The 26,097-nt window shown below is 52.5% G+C and overlaps 1 protein-coding gene across 1 annotated transcript in view; it reads left to right on the forward strand.

Moving 5' to 3' along the window:
* mark2b (MAP/microtubule affinity-regulating kinase 2b) overlaps positions 1–26,097 on the forward strand; it is a 94,457-nt gene that overhangs the window by 55,625 nt on the left and 12,735 nt on the right. Inside the window, exons 14-16 of the mRNA XM_055901565.1 lie at positions 1,037–1,291; positions 14,538–14,656; positions 15,789–15,927. Of these exons, the coding sequence (XP_055757540.1) occupies positions 1,037–1,291; positions 14,538–14,656; positions 15,789–15,927 (513 nt within the window). The remainder of the gene's footprint in view (positions 1–1,036; positions 1,292–14,537; positions 14,657–15,788; positions 15,928–26,097) is intronic.

A 26,097-nucleotide genomic window follows, 5' to 3' on the forward strand; every position in this document is an offset into this window, starting at 1 on the left:
CCCTCCCATCGCTCCTCTCCCCCTCCCATCTCTCTCTCCTTCTCTCCCCCTCCCATCCCTCTCTCCCCCTCCCATCCCTCTCTCTCCTTCTCTCCCCCTCCCATCGCTCCTCTCCCCCTCCCATCTCTCTCTCCCTCTCTCCCCCTCCGATCTCTCTCTCTCTCTCTCTCCCATCTCTCTCTCTCTGTGTATAAAGGGATTAGTGATGGAATATTAACTGTGGTGTTGTAAAGGTCTGCAGACTGCCTCTAGTAGTCTTCACACAACCTCCAGTCCTCAGCCTGAATAAATACTGTTATTTTCCCACCACAAGCCATGCTAATCCCTTTCTGTCTGTCTTTCCTCTTCTTTGGGCTGTATGGCTGTTCTGTCACTATGTAATCAGCAGTCTGTTGCTTTGACCTCCATTGAACCTCCTCTCTTTCTTTCTCCCTGTGTGTGTGTGTGTGTGTGTGTGTGTGTGTGTGTGTGTGTGTGTGTGTGTGTGTGTGTGTGTGTGTGTGTGTGTGTTTAAGCTCTTGTCAACAACTCTCTACTTCTGCTCCCCTGTATTTATTAAAGTCTATTTCCACTCTTTTACTCCTGTCCGCTCTTCTCCCCCTTCCCTTCTCTCCCTCCCCTCCTCCCTCCCCTTTCTCCCCTTTCTCCCTCCCCTTTCTCCCTCCCCTTCTCTCCCTCCCCTTCTCTCCCTCTACCTTCTCCCCCTCCCCTCCTCCCTCCCCTCCTCCCTCCCCTTCTCCCTCCCCTTCTCCCTCCCCTTCTCCCTCCCCTTCTCTCCCTCCCCTTCTCTCCCTCTACCTTCTCTCCCTCCCCTTCTCTCCCTCTACCTTCTCCCCCTCCCCTTCTCTCCCTCCCCCCCTACCCTTCTCTCCTCCCTCCCCTTCTCTACCTTCTCCCCCTCCCCTCCTCCCTCCCCTTCTCCCCCTCCCCTCATCCCTCCCCTCATCCCTCCCCTTCTCCCCCTCCCCCTCCTCCCTCCCCTTCTCCCCCTCCCCTATGCTGAAAGTGTTATTGTTTTTCTGCTCCTAACCATGCTTATTCCATCCACGCCCTGCCCGTCCTCACACACTCCTGTCATGCATGTGTGTGTATGTGTGTGTGTGTCGGGCGGGCGCTCCCCTCCCCCTACCAGCCTGAACACCCCCGGGTCCCGAGCCTCCACCTCGTCTGCTGCTGCCATCCTCTCCTCTTCCTCTTCCTCCCGTCCCCGCCACCACAAGTCCCTGTCCACCTCCAACCACCCCTGTCCGCCTCCCGGCCCTGATTTCCACGCACTGCACCACCGGCCCAGGCAAGTGGCCTCTAACCCCCTTAATACACCCTGCTAGACCCCCTCCCTGAAGCCCCGGGTCTGGAGGAGAGAGGGAGGGAGAGACGGACAGAGGAGAGGGAGGGAGAGACGGACAGAGGAGAGGGAGGGAGAATGGACAGAGGAGAGGGAGGGAGAGACGGACAGAGGAGAGGGAGGGAGAGACGGACAGAGGAGAGGGAGGGAGAGACGGACAGAGGAGAGGGAGGGAGAGACGGACAGAGGAGAGGGAGGGAGAGACGGACAGAGGAGAGGGAGGGAGAGACGGACAGAGGAGAGGGAGGGAGAGACGGACAGAGGAGAGGGAGGGAGAGACGGACAGAGGAGAGGGAGGGAGAGACGGACAGAGGAGAGGGAGGGAGAGACGGACAGAGGAGAGGGAGGGAGAGACGGACAGAGGAGGAGGGAGGGAGGGAGACGGACAGAGGAGAGGGAGGGAGAGACGGACAGAGGAGAGGGAGGGAGAGACGGACAGAGGAGAGGGAGGGAGAGACGGACAGAGGAGAGGGAGGGAGAGACGGACAGAGGAGAGGGAGGGAGAGACGGACAGAGGAGAGGGAGGGAGAGACGGACAGAGGAGAGGGAGGGAGAGACGGACAGAGGAGAGGGAGGGAGAGACGGACAGAGGAGAGGGAGGGAGAGACGGACAGAGGAGAGGGAGGGAGAGACGGACAGAGGAGAGGGAGGGAGAGACGGACAGAGGAGAGGGAGGGAGGGAGGGACGGACAGAGGAGAGGGAGGGAGGGAGGGACAGAGGAGAGGGAGGGAGGGAGGGAGGGACGGACAGAGGAGAGGGAGGGAGGGAGGGAGGGAGGGACGGACAGAGGAGAGGGAGGGAGGGAGGGAGGGACGGACAGAGGAGAGGGAGGGAGGGAGGGACGGACAGAGGAGAGGGAGGGAGGGAGGGACGGACAGAGGAGAGGGAGGGACAGAGGAGAGGGAGGGGGGGACGGACAGGGGAGAGGGAGGGAGGGACGGACAGGGGAGAGGGAGGGAGGGAGGGACGGAGAGGGAGGGAGGGAGGGACGGAGAGGGAGGGAGGGAGAGGGAGGGAGGGACGGACGGAGGAGAGGGAGGGAGGGACGGACGGAGGAGAGGGAGGGAGGGACGGACGGAGGAGAGGGAGGGAGGGACGGACGGAGGAGAGGGAGGGAGGGGCGGACAGGGGAGAGGGAGGGAGGGAGGGACGGAGGAGAGGGAGGGAGGGAGGGACGGACGGACAGAGGGAGGGAGGAGAGGGAGGGAGGGAGAGATGGACAGAGGAGAGGGAGGGAGGGAGGGACGGAGAGAGGGAGGGAGGGACTGACAGAGGAGAGGGAGGGAGGGACGGACAGAGGAGAGGGAGGGAGAGACGGACAGAGGAGAGGGAGGGAGGGAGGGACGGAGAGAGGGAGGGAGGGACGGACAGAGGAGAGGGAGGGAGGGACGGACAGAGGAGAGGGAGGGAGAGACGGACAGAGGAGAGGGAGGGAGAGACGGACAGAGGAGAGGGAGGGAGAGACGGACAGAGGAGAGGGAGGGAGGGACAGAGGAGAGGGAGGGAGGGACGGACAGGGGAGAGGGAGGGAGGGACAGAGGAGAGGGAGGGAGGGACGGACAGGGGAGAGGGCGGGAGAGACGGACAGGGGAGAGGGAGGGAGGGACGGAGAGGGAGGGACGGACAGAGGAGAGGGAGGGAGGGACGGAGAGGGGAGAGGGAGGGAGGGACGGAGAGGGGAGAGGGAGGGAGGGACGGAGAGGAGGGAGGGAGGGACGGAGAGGGAGGGAGGGACGGACGGGGAGAGGGAGGGAGGGACGGAGAGGGAGGGAGAGACGGACAGAGGAGAGGGAGGGAGAGACGGACGGGGGGAGGGAGGGAGGGAGGAGAGGGAGGGAGGAGAGGGGGGAGGGAGGGACGGACAGAGGAGAGGGAGGGACGGACAGAGGAGAGGGACGGACAGAGGAGAGGGAGGGACGGACAGAGGAGAGGGAGGGACGGACAGAGGAGAGGGAGGGACGGACAGAGGAGAGGGAGGGAGGGACGGACGGACAGAGGAGAGGGAGGGAGGGAGGGACGGACAGAGGAGAGGGAGGGAGGGACGGACAGAGGAGAGGGAGGGAGGGAGGGACGGACAGAGGAGAGGGAGGGACAGAGGAGAGGGAGGGGGGGACGGACAGGGGAGAGGGAGGGGGGGACGGACAGGGGAGAGGGAGGGAGGGAGGGACGGAGAGGGAGGGAGGGAGGGACGGAGAGGGAGGGAGGGAGGGACGGAGAGGGAGGGAGGGACGGACGGAGGAGAGGGAGGGAGGGAGGGACGGACGGAGGAGAGGGAGGGAGGGACGGACGGAGGAGAGGGAGGGAGGGGCGGACAGGGGAGAGGGAGGGAGGGACGGAGAGGGAGGGAGGGAGGGACGGACGGAGGAGAGGGAGGGAGGGAGGGACGGACGGAGGAGAGGGAGGGAGGAGAGGGAGGGAGAGAGGGAGGGAGGAGAGGGAGGGAGGGAGAGATGGACAGAGGAGAGGGAGGGAGGGAGGGACGGAGAGAGGGAGGGAGGGACTGACAGAGGAGAGGGAGGGAGGGACGGACAGAGGAGAGGGAGGGAGAGACGGACAGAGGAGAGGGAGGGAGGGAGGGACGGAGAGAGGGAGGGAGGGACTGACAGAGGAGAGGGAGGGAGGGACGGACAGAGGAGAGGGAGGGAGAGACGGACAGAGGAGAGGGAGGGAGAGACGGACAGAGGAGAGGGAGGGAGAGACGGACAGAGGAGAGGGAGGGAGAGACGGACAGAGGAGAGGGAGGGAGAGACGGACAGAGGAGAGGGAGGGAGAGACGGACAGAGGAGAGGGAGGGAGGGACAGAGGAGAGGGAGGGAGGGACGGACAGGGGAGAGGGAGGGAGGGACAGAGGAGAGGGAGGGAGGGACGGACAGGGGAGAGGGCGGGAGAGACGGACAGGGGAGAGGGAGGGAGGGACGGAGAGGGAGGGACGGACAGAGGAGAGGGAGGGAGGGACGGAGAGGGGAGAGGGAGGGAGGGACGGAGAGGAGGGAGGGAGGGACGGAGAGGAGGGAGGGAGGGACGGAGAGGGAGGGAGGGACGGACGGGGAGAGGGAGGGAGGGAGGGACGGAGAGGGAGGGAGAGACGGACAGAGGAGAGGGAGGGAGAGACGGACGGGGGGAGGGAGGGAGGGAGGAGAGGGGGGAGGGAGGGACGGACAGAGGAGAGGGAGGGACGGACAGAGGAGAGGGAGGGACAGACAGAGGAGAGGGACGGACAGAGGAGAGGGAGGGACGGACAGAGGAGAGGGAGGGACGGACAGAGGAGAGGGAGGGACGGACAGAGGAGAGGGAGGGAGGGACGGACGGACAGAGGAGAGGGAGGGAGGGAGGGACGGACAGAGGAGAGGGAGGGAGGGAGGGAGGGACGGACAGAGGAGAGGGACGGACAGAGGAGAGGGAGGGACGGACAGAGGAGAGGGAGGGAGGGACAGAGGAGAGGGAGGGAGGGACGGACGGAGGAGAGACGGACGGAGGAGAGGGAGGGAGAGACGGACGGAGGAGAGGGAGGGAGAGACGGACGGAGGAGAGGGAGGGAGAGACGGACGGAGGAGAGGGAGGGAGGGACGGACGGAGGAGAGGGAGGGAGGGAGGGACGGACAGAGGAGAGGAGAGGGAGGGAGGGAGGGACAGAGGAGAGGGAGGGAGGGACAGAGGAGAGGGAGGGAGGGACGGACAGAGGAGAGGGAGGGAGGGACGGACAGAGGAGAGGGAGGGACGGACGGACAGAGGAGAGGGAGGGACGGACAGAGGAGAGGGAGGGAGGGACAGAGGAGAGGGAGGGAGGGACGGACGGAGGAGAGACGGACGGAGGAGAGGGAGGGAGAGACGGACGGAGGAGAGGGAGGGAGAGACGGACGGAGGAGAGGGAGGGAGAGACGGACGGAGGAGAGGGAGGGAGGGACGGACGGAGGAGAGGGAGGGAGGGAGGGAGGGACGGACAGAGGAGAGGAGAGGGAGGGAGGGAGGGACAGAGGAGAGGGAGGGAGGGACAGAGGAGAGGGAGGGAGGGACGGACAGAGGAGAGGGAGGGAGGGACGGACAGAGGAGAGGGAGGGACGGACGGACAGAGGAGAGGGGGGAGGGAGGGACGGACAGAGGAGAGGGGGGAGGGAGAGACGGACAGAGGAGAGGGAGGGAGGGAGGGACGGACAGAGAAGAGGGAGGGAGGGAGAGACGGACAGAGGGAGGGAGGGACGGACAGAGGAGAGGGAGGGAGGGAGGGACGGACAGTGGAGAGGGAGGGAGGGAGAGACGGACAGAGGAGAGGGAGCGAGGGAGGGACGGACAGAGGAGAGGGGGGAGGGAGGGACGGACATTGGAGAGGGAGGGAGGGAGAGACAGTGGGGTGGGAGGGACGGACGGACGGTGGAGAGGGAGGGAGGGTCAGTGGGGTGGGAGGGAGTGGGAAATGTGGTGCTCTTTCTCAATTTGTCTTTTGGTGATTCCTCGCCTCAACCGTATTGGAGAAGGTCCCACCCCTCTGACCTTCTTCTCCATTGGGTTTTCAGAAGGAGACGAGGAGATAGGATGCAAGGAATTGAGACAATATGATTGAGAAAGAGCCTGAGAGAGTGAACTGGACGATGGTTTGTGAAGGGAGGGAGTTTTCTGACTGAATAAGCAAATGCTTCCATGTTCCGATATCCGTCCTCTCACCCAACCAACGCTAGATTGACCCAGCAGTACCGTAGTAATTATCTTATTTGACATTTTGAAGAATGAAATCTCTTTGAGATGCACGATCTCGTTTTCAAGTGTCCAAATATATATTTTAACTACTGCTACAACTACTAATACAACTAAGTACCTATATAATATATACATATTTACTAATATCTACAACTACTAATACAACTAAGTACCTATATAATATATATATATTTACTAATATCTACAACTACTAATACAACTAAGTACCTATATAATAAGTACATATTTACTAATATCTTGCCATGGTGATGTTTCTATTAGTTTACAGTTAGTTCTGAACATTATTTATTGAAATCACTGTGATTTTTTTTTTATAGGTAAATTATTTCCAGTCAGTTGGGCTTTTTGTATCTGAAAGATGTACCTTTTGTAATTTGCTGCTGAGGTTGAAAAGAGTAGCGTGGGGTCTTGTTAAGGTAGGTGTTCCTTAATAATATATATATTATTATATTATTAATATTATATATATAATATACGGGGACATTTTGAAGTTGATAGATTTAGGAAATAAATTGGTACCAATGCAGTTGTCTTCTGTTGGGGGAGTGACAGTCCGTTCAGTGATTCAGGCAATGTCTTATAGCGGCATCCAGGAAGTCATCTGCAAATTATTGACAAGACGTTTGGGAGTAGGGTTGGGAAAGTTTAAATGAAATTGGGATGCTTTAACGTTAAGAAAAATCTCTAATGGAAACTTAATTATATATATTTTTTTTTTCTCCCTCCCACAAAATGTGAACGAAAATGCAGCTGGCTGGTTCTCTGTGTGTTCAGTCTGTTGCATGTGGAAAGTCCTATTTATTAATGATAGGCCCTGCTTTACTGAAGTTGTGAGACATTTGCAAGCAAAGAAATGGTGAAATACAGCATTGCGTTGCGAGATACAGCTGTAGTAGACCTTACAGTGAACTGCTTGCAAACTGCTTGCCAATTGATTGCCAATAGATAGGCCTTGTTACTTTTATTTCTTATCTGTATTTCTTTTTTTACACTGCATTGTTGGTTCGGGCCTCGTAAGTTCACTGTAAGGTCTACTACACCTGTTGTATTCAGCATTTCACTGTAAGGTCTACTACACCTGTTGTATTCAGCAGTTCACTGTAAGGTCTACACCTGTTGTATTCAGCAGTTCACTGTAAGGTCTACTACACCTGTTGTATTCAGCAGTTCACTGTGAGGTCTACTACACCTGTTGTATTCAGCAGTTCACTGTAAGGTCTACTACACCTGTTGTATTCAGCATTTCACTGTGAGGTCTAGTACACCTGTTGTATTCAGCATTTCACTGTAAGGTCTACTACACCTGTTGTATTCAGCAGTTCACTGTGAGGTCTACTACACCTGTTGTATTCAGCAGTTCACTGTAAGGTCTACTACACCTGTTGTATTCAGCAGTTCACTGTGAGGTCTACTACACCTGTTGTATTCAGCATTTCACTGTGAGGTCTACTACACCTGTTGTATTCAGCAGTTCACTGTAAGGTCTACTACACCTGTTGTATTCAGCAGTTCACTGTAAGGTCTACTACACCTGTTGTATTCAGCATTTCGCTGTGAGGTCTAGTACACCTGTTGTATTCAGCATTTCACTGTAAGGTCTACTACACCTGTTGTATTCAGCAGTTCACTGTAAGGTCTACTACACCTGTTGTATTCAGCATTTCACTGTGAGGTCTACTACACCTGTTGTATTCAGCATTTCACTGTAAGGTCTACTACACCTGTTGTATTCAGCAGTTCATTGTGACTAATTCGATTTGATTTAGTGAACGGTTCTGACTCCGTCTGCCTGGTGGCCAACCTGCCTGTACTGTCCCGCTACCTCGATATGAAAGATGCAAGCTAAAAAAAAAAATATAAAAGTAGAAAAAGCAATTTCATAACCAACAAAAAACAATTTTTAAATAGTTCAGCAACTAATCAGTCTCATCCGTTCCAAAAATACTGAATCTTAGGAGTCGATTCCTAGCAGAAGATTTGTTTTCTTTCTACTAAATGTCTTGGTAAATCACGACGTTTAACGTACTTTAAAGAAAAGTATTGTTTTAGGAGAGAGTGGTCTGCACGCAGGCAGCTCGAGTGTCACGTTCCTGACCTATTTATGTTAGTTTTTGTGTGTTAGTTGGTCAGGACGTGAGGTTGGGTGGGCATTCTATGTTATCTGTTTCTATGTTGGTTTTGGTTTGCCTGGTATGGCTCTTGATTAGAGGCAGGTGGTTTGCGTTTGTCTCTAATTAAGAGTCATATTTAGGTAGGGCATTCTCACTGTTTGTTTGTGGGTGGTTGTCTCCTGTGATGTCTTCGTTATGTTCGATGTATTCACTTTTGGAGCTGTTTGGCTGTTCGTTCGTTTTGATGTACGTTCCTGTTCGTGAGTTTACGTTTGTTGATGTGAGTTTATGTTCAGGTTCCGTTGTACGTCGTTTTCTAATTTTGTAGTTTGTTAAAGTGTTTGTTTTCGTGTCATCAGTTTTCGTTATAAATAAAGATGGCATATTTCCCTGACTCCGCATATTGGTCTGAAGATCCTTCTCTCCTCACTTCATCTGAGGATGAGGAGAGCGACAGCTATTACAGAGAGATTATTTGATTGACAGTTCTGGTCACCTAGTGATGGTCATGGCTAGAAGGGATCCAGCTTTTGTCAACCTACAGCGGAAGTTCTCCTAACCTGCTACGAAAATACAAAATGTGCGTCGTTTCGAACCATAATCCCAAGTGATGGGCGTAAGTCCCGCTTCAGAAGCGCCATTCCTTCACACGCCAAGTAAAGTGCCCGTTCAGTTTTTGTGTCTTGTCCGCATTTTAAAAAGCCGTAATGTCCCCTTAGACAAACAAACATGCTTTCAAGAGTAGGGCTGTATGACCGTGGTAGATATAACTTCATTATCCGTCCGTAACGGTAGGCCTGGGTGACCGTGGTAGATATAACTTCATTATCCGTCCGTAACGGTAGGCCTGGGTGACCGTGGTAGATATAACTTCATTATCCGACCGTAGCGGTAGGCCTGGGTGACTGTGGTAGATATAACTTCATTATCCGACCATAGCGGTAGGCCTGGGTGACTGTGGTAGATTTAACTTCATTATCCGACCATAGCGGTAGGCCTGGGTGACTGTGGTAGATTTAACTTCATTATCCGACCATAGCGGTAGGCCTGGGTGACTGTGGTAGATTTAACTTCATTATCCGTCCGTAACGGTAGGCCTGGGTGACTGTGGTAGATATAACTTCATTATCCGACCGTAGCGGTAGGCCTGGGTGACTGTGGTAGATGTAACTTTATTATCCGACCGTAGCGGTAGGCCTGGGTGACTGTGGTAGATATAACTTCATTATCCGACCGTAGCGGTAGGCCTGGGTGACTGTGGTAGATATAACTTCATTATCCGACCATAGCGGTAGGACCTGGGTGACTGTGGTGGATATAACTTCATTATCCGACCATAGCGGTAGGCCTGGGTGACTGTGGTAGATATAACTTCATTATTTACATTTACATTTACATTTAAGTCATTTAGCAGACGCTCTTATCCAGAGCGACTTACAAATTGGTGCATTCACCTTATATCCAGTGGAACAGCCACTTTACAATAGTGCATCTAAATCTTTTAAGGGGGGAAGGGGGGGTTAGAAGGATTACTTTATCCTATCCTAGGTATTCCTTAAATAGGTGGGGTTTCAGGTGTCTCCGGAAGGTGGTGATTGACTCCGCTGACCTGGCGTCGTGAGGGAGTTTGTTCCACCATTGCGGTGCCAGAGCAGCGAACAGTTTTGACTGGGCTGAGCGGGAACTGTACTTCCACAGTGGCAGGGAGGCGAGCAGGCCAGAGGTGGATGAACGCAGTGCCCTTGTTTGGGTGTAGGGCCTGATCAGAGCCTGAAGGTACGGAGGTGCCGTTCCCCTCACAGCTTCGTAGGCAAGCACCATGGTCTTGTAGCGGATGCGAGCTTCAACTGGAAGCCAGTGGAGAAAGCGGAGGAGCGGGGTGACGTGAGAGAACTTGGGAAGGTTGAACACTAGACGGGCTGCGGCATTCTGGATGAGTTGTAGGGGTTTAATGGCACAGGCAGGGAGCCCAGCCAACAGCGAGTTGCAGTAATCCAGACGGGAGATGACAAGTGCCTGGATTAGGACCTGCGCCGCTTCCTGTGTGAGGCAGGGTCGTACTCTGCGAATGTTGTAGAGCATGAACCTACAGGAACGGGCCACCGCCTTGATGTTAGTTGAGAACGACAGGGTGTTGTCCAGGATCACGCCAAGGTTCTTAGCGCTCTGGGAGGAGGACACAATGGAGTTGTCAACCGTGATGGCGAGATCATGGAACGGGCAGTCCTTCCCCGGGAGGAAGAGCAGCTCCGTCTTGGCGAGGTTCAGCTTGAGGTGGTGATCCGTCATCCACACTGATATGTCTGCCAGACATGCAGAGATGCGATTCGCCACCTGGGGGAAAGGAGAAGATTAATTGTGTGTCGTCTGCATAGCAATGATAGGAGAGACCATGTGAGGATATGACAGAGCCAAGTGACTTGGTGTATAGCGAGAAAAGGAGAGGGCCTAGAACAGAGGCCTGGGGGACACCAGTGGTGAGAGCACGTGGTGCGGAGACAGATTCTTGCCACGCCACCTGGTAGGAGCGACCTGTCAGGTAGGACGCAATCCAAGCATGGGTCGCGCCGGAGATGCCCAACTCGGAGAGGGTGGAGAGGAGGATCTGATGGTTCACAGTATCAAAGGCAGCCGATAGGTCTAGAAGGATGAGAGCAGAGGAGAGAGAGTTAGCTTTAGTAGTGCGGAGCGCCTCCGTGACAGAGAGAAGAGCAGTCTCAGTTGAATGACTAGTCTTGAAACCTGACTGATTTGGATCAAGAAGGTCATTCTGAGAGAGATAGCAGGAGAGCTGGCCAAGGACGGCACGTTCAAGAGATTTGGAGAGAAAAGAAATAAGGGATACTGGTCTGTAGTTTATGACATCGGAGGGATCGAGTGTAGGTTTTTTCAAAAGGGGTGCAACTCTCGCTCTCTTGAAGACGGATGGGACGTAGCCAGCGGTCAAGGATGAGTTGATGAGCGAGGTGAGGTAAGGGAGAAGGTCTCCGGAAATGGTCTGGAGAAGAGAGGGGGGGATAGGGTCAAGCGGGCAGGTTGTTGGGCGGCCGGCCGTCACAAGACGCGAGATTTCATCTGGGGAGAAAGAGGTCAAAGCACAGGGTAGGGCAGTGTGAGCAGAACCAGCGGTGTCGTTTGACTTAGCAAACGAGGATCGGATGTCGTCGACCTTCTTTTCAAAATGGTTGACGAAGTCATCCGCAGAGAGGAAGGAGGGGGGGGAGGAGGATTCAGGAGGGAGGAGAAGGTGGCAAAGAGCTTCCTAGGGTTAGAGGCAGATGCTTGGAATTTAGAGTGGTAGAAAGTGGCTTTAGCAGCAGAGACAGAAGAGGAAAATGTAGAGAGGAGGGAGTGAAAGGATGCCAGGTCCGCAGGGAGGCGAGTTCTCCATTTCCGCTCGGCTGCCCGGAGCCCTGTTCTCCGACCATAGCGGTAGGCCTGGGTGACTGTGGTAGATATAACTTCATTATCCGACCATAGCGGTAGGCCTGGGTGACCGTGGTAGATATAACTTCATTATCCGACCATAGCGGTAGGCCTGGGTGACTGTGGTAGATATAACTTCATTATCCGACCGTAGCGGTAGACCTGGGTGACCGTGGTAGATATAACTTCATTATCCGACCATAGCGGTAGGCCTGGGTGACTGTGGTAGATATAACTTCATTATCCGACCATAGCGGTAGGCCTGGGTGACTGTGGTAGATATAACTTCATTATCCGACCGTAGCGGTAGGCCTGGGTGACTGTGGTGGATATAACTTCATTATCCGACCATAGCGGTAGGCCTGGGTGACTGGTAGACCATAGCGGTAGGCCTGGGTGACTGTGGTAGATATAACTTCATTATCCGACCGTAGCGGTAGGCCTGAGTGACTGCGGTAGATATAACTTTATTATCCTACCGTAGCAGTCATACTAACTGAATAAGACCGTTATTCTGCATTGTAAATTGACATGGAATGTAATTATTTGTTCTTATTTTAACGGGAAAACCAAACAAAATGAACTATACTGAACATAAATATAAACGCAACATGCAACAATTTCAAAGATTTTATTAAGGAAACCGTTCAATTGAAATAAATTAATTAGGCCCTAATCTATGGATTTCATATTACTTGGTAGGTGTACAGCCATGGGTGGGCCTTGGAGGGCGTAGGCCCACCCACTGGGGAGCCAGGCTCAGCCAATCAGAATTAGTTTTTGCACCATAAAAGGGCTTTATTACAGACAGAAATACTCCTCAGCACCCCCTCCCCCCAACCCCTCTCGGACGATCTTACAGGTGAAGAAGCTGGATGTGGAGGTCCTGGGCTGGCATGGTTACATGTGGTCTGTGGTTGTGATGCCGGTTGGACGTACTGTAAAATTATCGAAAACGACGTTGGCGGCAGCTTATGGTAGAGAAATTAACATTCAATTTTCTGGCAACAGCTCTGGTAGACGTTCCGGCAGTCAGCATGCCAATTGCACGCTCTCTCAACACTTGAGACATCTGTGGCATTGTGTTGTGTGACTAAACTGTACATTTTAAAGAGGCCTTTTATTGTCCCCAGCACAAGGTGCACCTGTGTAATGATCGTGCTTTTGTAATCAGCTTCTTGATATGCCACACCTGTCAGGTGGATGTGTGTGTGTGTGTGTGTGGTGGATTACACACCAGTGTCCAGAGAGGGTTTAGCTATAGGTCTGCAGAGGCCAGCTGTATACAGGACTCACAGTGAGACAGACACATGGACAGGCTGGCTATATACAGGACTCACAGGGAGACAGACACATGGACAGGCCAGCTGTATACAGGGCTCACAGAGAGACAGACACATGGACAGGCTGGATTCCCAGGTTCTCTGATTTGAAATCAAAAGCCTCCATTGTCATAGTGCCGTAGGATTAAACGATGAAGATGATGTGCGTCTTAGAGAGAAGGTATGTCTCTAGGCTAAGAGGATTAACGTGTGGGCAGGTGTGTGGGCAGGTGTGTGGGCAGGTGTGTGTGGGTTCAGTGTGTGTGGGCAGGTGTGTGTGGGCAGGTGTGTGTGGGCAGGTGTGTGGGTTCAGTGTGTGTGTGGGCAGGTGTGTGTGGACAGGTGTGTGTGTGGGTTCAGTGTGTGTGGGCAGGTGTGTGGGTTCAGTGTGTGTGGGTTCAGTGTGTGTGTGTTCAGTGTGTGTGGGCAGGTGTGTGTGGGTTCAGTGTGTGTGTGGGTTCAGTGTGTGTGTGTGTTCAGTGTGTGTGGGTTCAGTGTGTGTGGGCAGGTGTGTGTGGGCAGGTGTGTGTGGGCAGGTGTGTGTGGGCAGGTGTGTGTGGGCAGGTGTGTGTGGGCAGGTGTGTGTGGGCAGGTGTGTGTGGGCAGTGTGTGTGTTCAGTGTGTGTGTTCAGTGTGTGTGGGCAGGTGTGTGTGGGCAGGTGTGTGTGTTCAGTGTGTGTGGGCAGGTGTGTGGGTTCAGTGTGTGTGGGTTCAGTGTGTGTGGGTTCAGTGTGTGTGGGTTCTGTGTGTGTGGGTTCAGTGTGTGTGGGTTCAGTGTGTGTGGGTTCTGTGTGTGTGGGCAGGTGTGTGTGTGTTTAGTGTGTGTGGGCAGGTGTATGTGTGTTTAGTGTGTGTGGGCAGGTGTGTGTGTGTTTAGTGTGTGTGTTTAGTGTGTGTGTGTGTTTAGTGTGTGTGGGCAGGTGTGTGGGGGCAGGTGTGTGTGTTCAGTGTGTGTGTGTGTTCAGTGTGTGTGTGTGTTCAGTGTGTGTGTGTTCAGTGTGTGTGTGTGTGCTTACTGACTTGATCTCTCTCCGACCCCAAACAACAGCTCTGATGGCTTTGTGGATTATCTAAACATCACGAGACACACACACTCTGGGGACAGACACACCCACACACACTCTGGACACACACACACACACACACACTCACACACACTCTGGGACAGAGACATATGTATCCCGTTCCAGACTACCCCTCTATCATGGTAATAGATTTGGCACCACAGGTGTGAAGGACTTGGCTCTGACCAACGTTGGAGGGTAGCAGACATTATCACCTTTATTTAACTAGGCAAGTCAGTTAATAAGAACAAATTATTATTTTCAATGACAGACTAGGAACACTGGGTTAACTGTCTTGTTCAGGGGCAGAAGGACCGATTTTTACCTTGTCAGCTCGAGGATTCGATCCCAGCAACCTTTCGGTTACTGAACCATCGCTCTAACCACTAGGCGACCTACCGCCCCCATTATGCTACATTCTGTTAAATAGCCATGGTGTACGTAGTTGTGTGTGTGTGTGTGTCTGCTATCCAAATGTTTATATAGAAGTTCACTACTCTAATCCACCCCTCCATCTCCTCCTCTCCGTCTTCACCTCTCTCCGTCTCCTAACAGCACTCCCCACCAGAGACCACCTGGCGCGTCCCCCTCAGCCCACAACATCAGCAGCTCCGCGGTGACGGACCGTACCAACTTCTCCCGGGGGGTGGCCATCCGCAGCACCTTCCACGCAGGTAATATTAAATGTTATTATACTTCCCCACACGCTGTTCCAGCTCCGTGGCGATCAGGTTGAAGCTACTGAATCACACCTGTGGTTCTCTCTGGTTCTCTGTGGTACTCTGTGGTTCTCTGGTTCTCTGTGGTTCTCTGTGATTCTCTGGTTCTTTGTGGTGCTCTGTGGTTCTCTGTGGTTCTCTGGTTCTGTGGTTCTCTGTGATTCTCTGGTTCTATGTGTTTCTCTGGTTCTCTGTGGTTCTCTGTCAGTGTCGTCTTGCGTTACACTCATCTGCTGGTGGTGCTGTCATATCACTGAGTTTCAGTTTAAATGTTTCCGTCCTCTAACTGGGACGGTTAGCAGAGAGGGGCCTCTAACTGGGACGGTCAGCAGAGAGGGGCCTCTAACTGGGACGGTCAGCAGAGAGGGGCCTCTAACTGGGACGGTCAGCAGAGAGGGGCCTCTAACTGGGACGGTCAGCAGAGAGGGGCCTCTAACTGGGACGGTCAGCAGAGAGGGGCCTCTAACTGGGACGGTCAGCAGAGAGGGGCCTCTAACTGGGACGGTCAGCAGAGAGGGGCCTCTAACTGGGACGGTCAGCAGAGAGGGGCCTCTAACTGGGACGGTCAGCAGAGAGGGGCCTCTAACTGGGACGGTCAGCAGAGAGGGGCCTCTAACTGGGACGGTCAGCAGAGAGGAGCCTCTAACTGGGACGGTCAGCAGAGAGGGGCCTCTAACTGGGACGGTCAGCAGAGAGGGGCCTCTAACTGGGACGGTCAGCAGAGAGGGGCCTCTAACTGTGACCTACAATACACGCCGGCAGTGTCTCAAAACGCTTATCTGAGGTGTCCACAATGTGTATTTAACTAATGATGTAACCAGCTGGGTTCTCCTTACTGCGCGGCTCCCCCTCCCCCAGCCATTTCTCTAACTTCCCTCCCTCCCTCTAACAGGACAGCAGAGAGGTGCCAGAGACCAGCAGGGTTCTCCTTACTGCGCGGCTCCCCCTCCCCCAGCCATTTCTCTAACTTCCCTCCCTCCCTCTAACAGGACAGCAGAGAGGTGCCAGAGACCAGCAGGGTTCTCCGGGGGCGCCAGTCTCCCCCTCCCTCAGACACTTTTCTAAATTCCCTCCCTCCCTCTAACAGGACAGCAGAGAGGTGCCAGAGACCAGCAGGGTTCTCCGGGGGCGCCAGTCTCCCCCTCCCTCAGCCACGGCAACAGCCAGACCAGAAGACCTGGGGCCACCGGTATCTTCTCCAAGTTCACCTCCAAATTCGTACGCAGGTGAGACAAGGTGGAGGAGGGAGGGAGGGGAGAGAAGGGGAGGATGGGGGAAAGGAAATAAGGGGGGGGGGGGGTAGTCTGGGGTTAGGGGGGGTAGAGATAATGGAGGGTTTTGACTGGACTGACTGACTGACTGGACAGACTGACTGACTGACTGACTGGACAGACTGACTGGACAGACTGACTGACTGACTGACTGGACAGACTGACTGGACAGACTGACTGGACAGACTGACTGGACTGACTGACCTGACTGACCGGACTGACTGGACTGACTGACTGACTGGAGTCTCTCTTCTGTCCTCTACCTACCCTGTGAGTCTCTCCTGTCCTCTACCTACCCTGTGAGTCTCTCTCCTACCCTGTGAGTCTCTCTCCTGTCCTCTACCTACCCTGTGAGTCTCTCTCCTACCCAGTGAGTCTCTCTCCTGTCCTCTACCTACCCTGTGCGTCCCTCTCCTGTCTTCTACCTACCCAGTGAGTCCCTCCTGCCCTCTACCTACCATGTGAGTCTCTCTACTGTCCTCTATCTACCCTGTGAGTCTCTCCCCTGTCCTCTACCTACCCAGTGAGTCTCTCTCCTGTCCTCTACCTACCCTGTGAGTCTCTCTCCTGTCCTCTACCTACCCTGTGCGTCCCTCCTGCCCTCTACCTACCCTGTGAGTCTCTCTCCTGTCCTCTACCTACCCAGTGAGTCTCTCTCCTGTCCTCTACCTACCCTGTGTCTCTCTCCTGTCCTCTACCTACCCTGTGAGTCTCTCCTGTCCTCTACCTACCCTGTGAGTCTCTCTCCTGTCCTCTACCTACCCTGTGTGTCTCTCCTGTGTGTATGTGTCCCTGCCACACTTTGCTGTAAGATGTCTCCTCCTCCTCCGTAGCAACAGTAGTCATGGTTACAGCAGAGGTATCACTTTGCCACAACTATAAATACCACTGGTGAGGACACCTTGACACACACACACACACTGTACATACTCTCTCTCTCGCTCTGCCTCTCTCGTTCTGCCTCTCTCTCTCGCTCTGCCTTTCTCTCTCGCTCTCGCTCTGCCTCTCTCTCTCGCTCTGCCTCTCTCTCTCGCTCTGCCTCTCTCTCTCGCTCTGCCTCTCTCTCTCGCTCTGCCTCTCTCTCTCTCTCGCTCTGCCTCTCTCTCTCGCTCTGCCTCTCTCTCTCGCTCTGCCTCTCTCTCTCGCTCTGCCTCTCTCTCTCGCTCTGCCTCTCTCTCTCTCTCGCTCTGCCTCTCTCTCTCTCTCGCTCTGCCTCTCTCTCTCGCTCTGCCTCTCTCTCTCGCTCTGCCTCGCTCTGCCTCTCTCTCTCGCTCTGCCTCTCTCTCTCGCTCTGCCTCTCTCTCTCGCTCTGCCTCTCTCTCTCTCTCGCTCTGCCTCTCTCTCTCGCTCTGCCTCTCTCTCTCGCTCTGCCTCGCTCTGCCTCGCTCTCTCGCTCTGCCTCGCTCTCTCGCTTTGCCTCGCTCTCTCAGCTCTCTTTCTCTCTCTCGTCTTCTCTCACACAGAGGCCTCTGTTTCTTTCACACTATGATATTCTTTCTCTTTCTTTAACGCATCTTGTACACACACACGCACACACAGACACACGCACACACATACACAGACACATACGCACACACACACACACACAGATACACGACTCTAAATGAACCTTATTTTTTATTGGTAGCACCATTAAATACGATGTTGATTGAGATACAGCCTATATGAAGTGTAGCTTCTTTTTGAAGCACATGTTGAGCCCCAGAAACTGATATGTAACACTGTAAATACATTGGTTTATTATCGAAGAAGAACACCAGTGTGGAACACTAGGCTTCTACATTATATAAAGGCACTATAGAGACGCATTTACATTTGAAAATTGTACACTGTCTCTTTAAAAAAAAAAATTTTTTTTTTAAACATCAGGTTTGTGATGATGTCATGCCAGAGATCTGTCATTCATTGCTATGATCATTGATCTCCTGAAGAAGCTACATTTATTTACCCCCCCCCCCTCCCAAAATGTTTGGATATACTGTTGTTATAGTTACCAGCTAGCCAATGAGGTAACGTGACCGAACAAAGTGTAAATAAATGGTTAACGACGTCGACGTGTGAGTCGTTTTAGAACGGCCCACGACCAGGTCTATGAATGTAACATGCGATCCCGGCGATCCGCTGTAGGAAGATTAAAATGGTGCGTCAGATCTTTTGACCTGGTTGGGTTAGAAGTGTTCCGAATCTGCACTTACGTGTTGGTCAGGGGAGTGTTGGTCTGGGGTAGTGTTGGTCTGGTCTGGGGGAGTGTTGGTCTGGGGTAGTGTTGGTCTGGGGTAGTGTTGGTCTGGGGTAGTGTTGGTCAGGGGAGTGTTGGTCTGGGGTAGTGTTGGTCTGGGGTAGTGTTGGTCTGGGGTAGTGTTGGTCTGGGGTAGTGTTGGTCAGGGGGAGTGTTGGTCAGGGGGAGTGTTGGTCTGGGGTAGTGTTGGTCTGGGGTAGTGTTGGTCTGGGGTAGTGTTGGTCTGGGTAGTGTTGGTCTGGGGTAGTGTTGGTCTGGGGTAGTGTTGGTCTGGGGTAGTGTTGGTCTGGGGAGTGTTGGTCAGGGGGAGTGTTGGTCAGGGGAGTGTTGGTCAGGGGAGTGTTGGTCAGGGGTAGTGTTGGTCTGGTTTAGTGTTGGTCTGGGGTAGTGTTGGTCTGGGGTAGTGTTGGTCAGGGGAGTGTTGGTCTGGGGTAATGTTGGTCTGGGGTAGTGTTGGTCTGGGGAGTGTTGGTCTGGGGTAGTGTTGGTCTGGGGTAGTGTTGGTCTGGGGTAGTGTTGGTCTGGGGTAGTGTTGGTCTGGGGAGTGTTGGTCTGGGGGAGTGTTGGTCTGGGGTAGTGTTGGTCTGGGGAGTGTTGGTCAGGGGAGTGTTGGTCAGGGGTAGTGTTGGTCAGGGGTAGTGTTGGTCTGGGGTAGTGTTGGTCTGGGGTAGTGTTGGTCTGGGGTAGTGTTGGTCTGGGGTAGTGTTGGTCTGGGGTAGTGTTGGTCAGGGGAGTGTTGGTCAGGGGGAGTGTTGGTCTGGGGGAGTGTTGGTCTGGGGGAGTGTTGGTCTGGGGGAGTGTTGGTCTGGGGGAGTGTTGGTCAGGGGGAGTGTTGGTCTGGGGGAGTGTTGGTCTGGTCTGGGGGAGTGTTGGTCTGGTCTGGGGTAGTGTTGGTCTGGGTAGTGTTGGTCTGGGTAGTGTTGGTCTGGGTAGTGTTGGTCTGGGGGAGTGTTGGTCTGGGGGAGTGTTGGTCTGGGGTAGTGTTGGTCTGGGGTAGTGTTGGTCTGGGGTAGTGTTGGTCTGGGGTAGTGTTGGTCTGGGGTAGTGTTGGTCTGGGGTAGTGTTGGTCTGGGGTAGTGTTGATCTGGGGTAGTGTTGGTCTGGGGTAGTGTTGGTCTGGGGTAGTGTTGGTCTGGGGTAGTGTTGGTCAGGGGGAGTGTTGGTCAGGGGAGTGTTGGTCTGGGGTAGTGTTGGTCTGGGGTAGTGTTGGTCTGGGGTAGTGTTGGTCTGGGGTAGTGTTGGTCTGGGGGAGTGTTGGTCTGGGGGAGTGTTGGTCTGGGGGAGTGTTGGTCTGGGGTAGTGTTGGTCAGGGGAGTGTTGGTCTGGGGTAGTGTTGGTCTGGGGTAGTGTTGGTCTGGGGTAGTGTTGGTCTGGGGTAGTGTTGGTCTGGGGTAGTGTTGGTCTGGGGTAGTGTTGGTCAGGGGAGTGTTTGTCTGGGGTAGTGTTTGTCTGGGGTAGTGTTGGTCTGGGGTAGTGTTGGTCTGGGGTAGTGTTGGTCTGGGGTAGTGTTGGTCTGGGGTAGTGTTGGTCTGGGGTAGTGTTGGTCTGGGGGAGTGTTGGTCAGGGGAGTGTTGGTCTGGGGGAGTGTTGGTCTGGGGGAGTGTTGGTCTGGGGGAGTGTTGGTCTGGGGGAGTGTTGGTCTGGGGGAGTGTTGGTCTGGGGGAGTGTTGGTCTGGGGGAGTGTTGGTCTGGGGGAGTGTTGGTCTGGGATAGTGTTGGTCTGGATAGTGTTGGTCTGGATAGTGTTGGTCTGGATAGTGTTGGTCTGGGGTAGTGTTGGTCTGGGGTAGTGTTGGACTGGGGTAGTGTTGATCTGGGTAGTGTTGGTCTGGGGTAGTGTTGGTCTGGTCTGGGGTAGTGTTGGTCAGGGTAGTGTTGGTCTGGATAGTGTTGGTCTGGGTAGTGTTGGTCAGGGTAGTGTTGGTCTGGGGTAGTGTTGGTCTGGGGTAGTGTTGGTCTGGGGTAGTGTTGGTCTGGGGTAGTGTTGATCTGGGTAGTGTTGGTCTGGATAGTGTTGGTCTGGGTAGTGTTGGTCTGGGTAGTGTTGGTCTGGGGTAGTGTTGGTCTGGGGTAGTGTTGGTCTGGGGTAGTGTTGGTCTGGGGTAGTGTTGGTCTGGGGTAGTGTTGGTCTGGGGTAGTGTTGGTCTGGGGTAGTGTTGGACTGGGGTAGTGTTGGACTGGGGTAGTGTTGGTCTGGGGTAGTGTTGGTCAGGGGAGTGTTTGTCTGGGGTATTGTTGGTCTGTGGTAGTGTTGGTCTGGGGTAGTGTTGGTCTGGGGTAGTGTTGGTCTGGGGTAGTGTTGGTCTGGGGTAGTGTTGGTCTGGGGTAGTGTTGGTCTGGGGAGTGTTTGTCTGGGGTAGTGTTGGTCTGGGGTAGTGTTGGTCTGGGGTAGTGTTGGTCTGGGGTAGTGTTGGTCTGGGGTAGTGTTGGTCTGGGGTAGTGTTGGTCTGGGGTAGTGTTGGTCTGGGGTAGTGTTGGTCTGGGGTAGTGTTGGTCTGGGGTAGTGTTGGTCTGGGGGAGTGTTGGTCTGGATAGTGTTGGTCTGGGGTAGTGTCGGTCTGGGGTAGTGTCGGTCTGGGGTAGTGTCGGTCTGGGGTAGTGTCGGTCTGGGGGAGTGTCGGTCTGGGGGAGTGTCGGTCTGGGGGAGTGTCGGTCTGGGGGAGTGTCGGTCTGGGGGAGTGTCGGTCTGGGGGAGTGTCGGTCTGGGGTAGTGTCGGTCTGGGGTAGTGTCGGTCTGGGGTAGTGTCGGTCTGGGGTAGTGTCGGTCTGGGGTAGTGTCGGTCTGGGGTAGTGTCGGTCTGGGGTAGTGTCGGTCTGGGGTAGTGTCGGTCTGGGGTAGTGTCGGTCGGGGTAGTGTCGGTCGGGGTAGTGTCGGTCTGGGGTAGTGTCGGTCTGGGGTAGTGTCGGTCTGGGGGAGTGTCGGTCTGGGGGAGTGTCGGTCTGGGGGAGTGTCGGTCTGGGGAGTGTCGGTCTGGGGGAGTGTCGGTCTGGGGTAGTGTCGGTCTGGGGTAGTGTCGGTCTGGGGTAGTGTCGGTCTGGGGTAGTGTCGGTCTGGGGTAGTGTCGGTCTGGGGTAGTGTCGGTCTGGGGTAGTGTCGGTCTGGGGTAGTGTCGGTCTGGGGGAGTGTCGGTCTGGTCTGGGGAGTGTTGTTCCGGGGTAGTGTTGTTCCGGGGTAGTGTTGGTCTGGGTAGTGTTGGTCTGGTCTGGGGTAGTGTTGGTCTGGGGTAGTGTTGGTCTGGTCTGGGGAGTGTTGTTCCGGGGGAGTGTTGGTCCGGGGTAGTGTTGGTCTGGTCTGGGGTAGTGTTGGTCTGGTCTGGGGAGTGTTGTTCCGGGGTAGTGTTGTTCCGGGGTAGTGTTGGTCCGGGGTAGTGTTGGTCCGGGGTAGTGTTGGTCCGGGGTAGTGTTGGTCCGGGGTAGTGTTGGTCCGGGGTAGTGTTGGTCCGGGGTAGTGTTGGTCCGGGGTAGTGTTGGTCCGGGGTAGTGTTGGTCCGGGGTAGTGTTGGTCTGGATAGTGTTGGTCTGGATAGTGTTGGTCTGGGGTAGTGTTGGTCTGGGGTAGTGTTGGTCTGGGGTAGTGTTGGTCTGGGGTAGTGTTGGTCTGGGTAGTGTTGGTCTGGGGGAGTGTTGGTCTGGGGTAGTGTTGATCTGGGTAGTGTTGGTCTGGTCTGGGTAGTGTTGGTCTGGTGTGGGGAGTGTTGGTCTGGGGTAGTGTTGGTCTGGGGTAGTGTTGGTCTGGGGTAGTGTTGGTCTGGGGTAGTGTTGGTCTGGGGTAGTGTTGGTCTGGATAGTGTTGGTCTGGATAGTGTTGGTCTGGGGTAGTGTTGGTCTGGGGTAGTGTTGGTCTGGGGTAGTGTTGGTCTGGGTAGTGTTGGTCTGGGGGAGTGTTGGTCTGGGGTAGTGTTGGTCTGGGGTAGTGTTGGTCTGGTCTGGGGTAGTGTTGGTCTGGGTAGTGTTGGTCTGGGGGAGTGTTGGTCTGGGGTAGTGTTGGTCTGGGGTAGTGTTGGTCTGGGGTAGTGTTGGTCTGGGGGAGTGTTGGTCTGGGGTAGTGTTGGTCTGGGGTAGTGTTGGTCTGGGGTAATGTTGGTCTGGGGTTAGTGGAGGGCGTGTTAGTGGGGGGCGTGTTAGTGGGGGGCGTGTTAGTGGGGGGCGTGTTAGTGGGGGGCGTGTTAGTGGGGGGCGTGTTAGTGGAGGGCGTGTTAGTGGAGGGGGCGTTAGTGGAGGGGGCGTTAGTGGAGGGCGCGTTAGTCGAGGGCGCGTTAGTGGAGGGGGCGTTAGTGGAGGGGGCGTTAGTGGAGGGGGCGTTAGTGGAGGGCGCGTTAGTGGAGGGCGCGTTAGTGGAGGGGGCGTTAGTGGAGGGCGCGTTAGTGGAGGGCGCGTTAGTGGAGGGCGCGTTAGTGGAGGGCGCGTTAGTGGAGGGCGCGTTAGTGGAGGGCGCGTTAGTGGAGGGGGCGTTAGTGGAGGGGGCGTTAGTGGAGGGCGCGTTAGTGGAGGGCGCGTTAGTGGAGGGCGCGTTAGTGGAGGGCGCGTTAGTGGAGGGGGCGTTAGTCGAGGGGGCGTTAGTCGAGGGGGCGTTAGTCGAGGGGGCGTTAGTCGAGGGGGCGTTAGTCGAGGGCGCGTTAGTCGAGGGTGTTCACTTGGAAATGTTCATTTGCACATTTTAAAACCCATTATAACTAAGTCTCTGAGTCCCAAATGGCTTCCTATCCCCTATATAACATACTACTTTTAACCCTAAGTAGATTATAGTAGTAGTACACTATATAGGGGAAACGGTGCCATCCAATAATGTGTGTAAGGGCCTGGATTGCTGATGTTCTGTCATGGCCTATGAGAGGCTTTGAAGAATCATTCCTCCAATACGAATGGAGTTCTAGATTATTTCAATAAAATGTTGCTAGGACAATATTACATGTGTTTAAGTATGTATCTGTTGTCGTGGGGACAGTAACATTAAATCTTTTTAAGGATTTTATTTTTTGCAATTTTTTTATTTTTATGTTCACATATCATTCAACATTAAGGTGTCTGTAATATAATATACTTGGCAAAAAAAAACCAAATGTAGATGTTAATAAATATAGGTATTGTTATAGCTTCCAAAATATTTGTTCCAATGGAGGTGTATTTCCATGAAGATGGCTGTGTGGTGGCTCCTATACGGCACCGCCTGTCAGTCATCCAGGGTTTTATACACATCGTTGGTGCCATCCAGTATTAAACTCCTCCTAAAATCCTCTTCACTCGTCTGATAAACTCATGAAACTGTGATGCAGCATTTTATTGGTGTTGTCGAATTGTTGCGTTAAAATATATATATATTATTCAAAGTTTATTTTGGTATTTTCAAGGGGTTTTTCTATGTAAAAGAAATTTATTTAAAAAGATAAGATATTATATAACAGGATTTTGTTGGTTTTTGAATCCTGAATCCCACCGCTATAGTAACAGACTCAGTTAGACAGTTAAATGCTATAGTAACAGACTCAGACAGTTAAATGCTATAGTAACAGACTCAGACAGTTAAATGCTATAGTAACAGACTCAGTTAGACGCTATAGTAACAGACTCAGTTAGACGCTATAGTAACAGACTCAGTTAGACGCTATAGTAACAGACTCAGTTAGACAGTCAAATGCTATAGTAACAGACTCAGTTAGACAGTCAAATGCTATAGTAACAGACTCAGTTAGACAGTTAAATGCTATAGTAACAGACTCAGTTAGACAGTCAAATGCTATAGTAACAGACTCAGTTAGACGCTATAGTAACAGACTCAGTCAGACAGTTAAATGCTATAGTAACAGACTCAGTTAGACAGTTAAATGCTATAGTAACAGACTCAGACAGTTAAATGCTATAGTAACAGACTCAGTTAGACAGTTAAATGCTATAGTAACAGACTCAGACAGTTAAATGCTATAGTAACAGACTCAGTTAGACAGTTAAATGCTATAGTAACAGACTCAGTTAGACAGTTAAATGCTATAGTAACAGACTCAGACAGTTAAATGCTATAGTAACAGACTCAGACAGTCAAATGCTATAGTAACAGACTCAGTTAGACAGTTAAATGCTATAGTAACAGACTCAGTTAGACGCTATAGTAACAGACTCAGTTAGACAGTTAAATGCTATAGTAACAGACTCAGTTAGACAGTTAAATGCTATAGTAACAGACTCAGTTAGACAGTTAAATGCTATAGTAACAGACTCAGTTAGACAGTTAAATGCTATAGTAACAGACTCAGTTAGACAGTCAAATGCTATAGTAACAGACTCAGTTAGACAGTTAAATGCTATAGTAACAGACTCAGTTAGACGCTATAGTAACAGACTCAGTTAGACAGTTAAATGCTATAGTAACAGACTCAGACAGTTAAATGCTATAGTAACAGACTCAGACAGTTAAATGCTATAGTAACAGACTCAGACAGTTAAATGCTATAGTAACAGACTCAGACAGTTAAATGCTATAGTAACAGACTCAGACAGTTAAATGCTATAGTAACAGACTCAGACAGTTAAATGCTATAGTAACAGACTGTTAGACAGTTAAATGCTATAGTAACAGACTCAGACAGTTAAATGCTATAGTAACAGACTCAGTTAGACGCTATAGTAACAGACTCAGTTAGACGCTATAGTAACAGACTCAGTTAGACAGTTAAATGCTATAGTAACAGACTCAGACAGTTAAATGCTATAGTAACAGACTCAGACAGTTAAATGCTATAGTAACAGACTCAGACAGTTAAATGCTATAGTAACAGACTCAGACAGTTAAATGCTATAGTAACAGACTCAGACAGTTAAATGCTATAGTAACAGACTCAGACAGTTAAATGCTATAGTAACAGACTCAGACGCTATAGTAACAGACTCAGTTAGACAGTTAAATGCTATAGTAACAGACTCAGACAGTTAAATGCTATAGTAACAGACTCAGACAGTTAAATGCTATAGTAACAGACTCAGACAGTTAAATGCTATAGTAACAGACTCAGACAGTTAAATGCTATAGTAACAGACTCAGACAGTTAAATGCTATAGTAACAGACTCAGACAGTTAAATGCTATAGTAACAGACTCAGACAGTTAAATGCTATAGTAACAGACTCAGTTAGACAGTTAAATGCTGAATACATTTTGAGTCACAAATGGCTCCCTATATTCTTGGCCAGGTTGCAGTTGTAAATGAGAACTTGTTCTCAACTAGCCTACCTGGTTAAATAAAGGTGAAATTTAAAAAATGTAGTGCACTACTTTTGACCAGAGCTGGCACCCTATTCCCTATGTAGTGCACTACTTTTGATCAGAGCTGGCACCCTATTCCCTATGTAGTGCACTACTTTTGACCAGAGCTCACAGGGCTCAGTAGTGTACTATATAGGGAATAGGGTGCCATTTGGGAAGCACACATTGTTCTCTGTTGATAAATCGACTCTTGTGAAACAACTTCAGTCAGTCAATGTACACATATTTACATATATTTTTGTTCCTTTTTTGTTTTTTGTAGAAATCTCTCCTTCAGATTTCTGAGAAGGTAGGCAACTACGTCACCCACGATAATAACCCCTTTTTTGGTCCTATATATATATAATATATATATAATATATATATATAAATATATAAATAATATATATATATATAGACTAATATTATATGCATCCCAAATGGTACCCTTTCCCCTATATAGACCAGAGCCCCTGGTCAAAAGTAGTGCATTATGTAAGGAATAGTGTTTCATTTGGGAGGCAACCCAAAATTCTCCCCCTCGTTTGGTGTTTCGTAACGCTTTTTGTTTTGATTTTTCCCTGTGCCTTGACCTCTGACCTTTACCCTCTCTATTCTGTGGCTGGCCCCTTTTTTGCCGTTGGTTTGGAGTG

This window comes from Salvelinus fontinalis, chromosome 36 (assembly GCF_029448725.1).
Source record: "Salvelinus fontinalis isolate EN_2023a chromosome 36, ASM2944872v1, whole genome shotgun sequence".
NCBI classification, from domain to species: Eukaryota; Metazoa; Chordata; class Actinopteri; order Salmoniformes; family Salmonidae; genus Salvelinus; species Salvelinus fontinalis.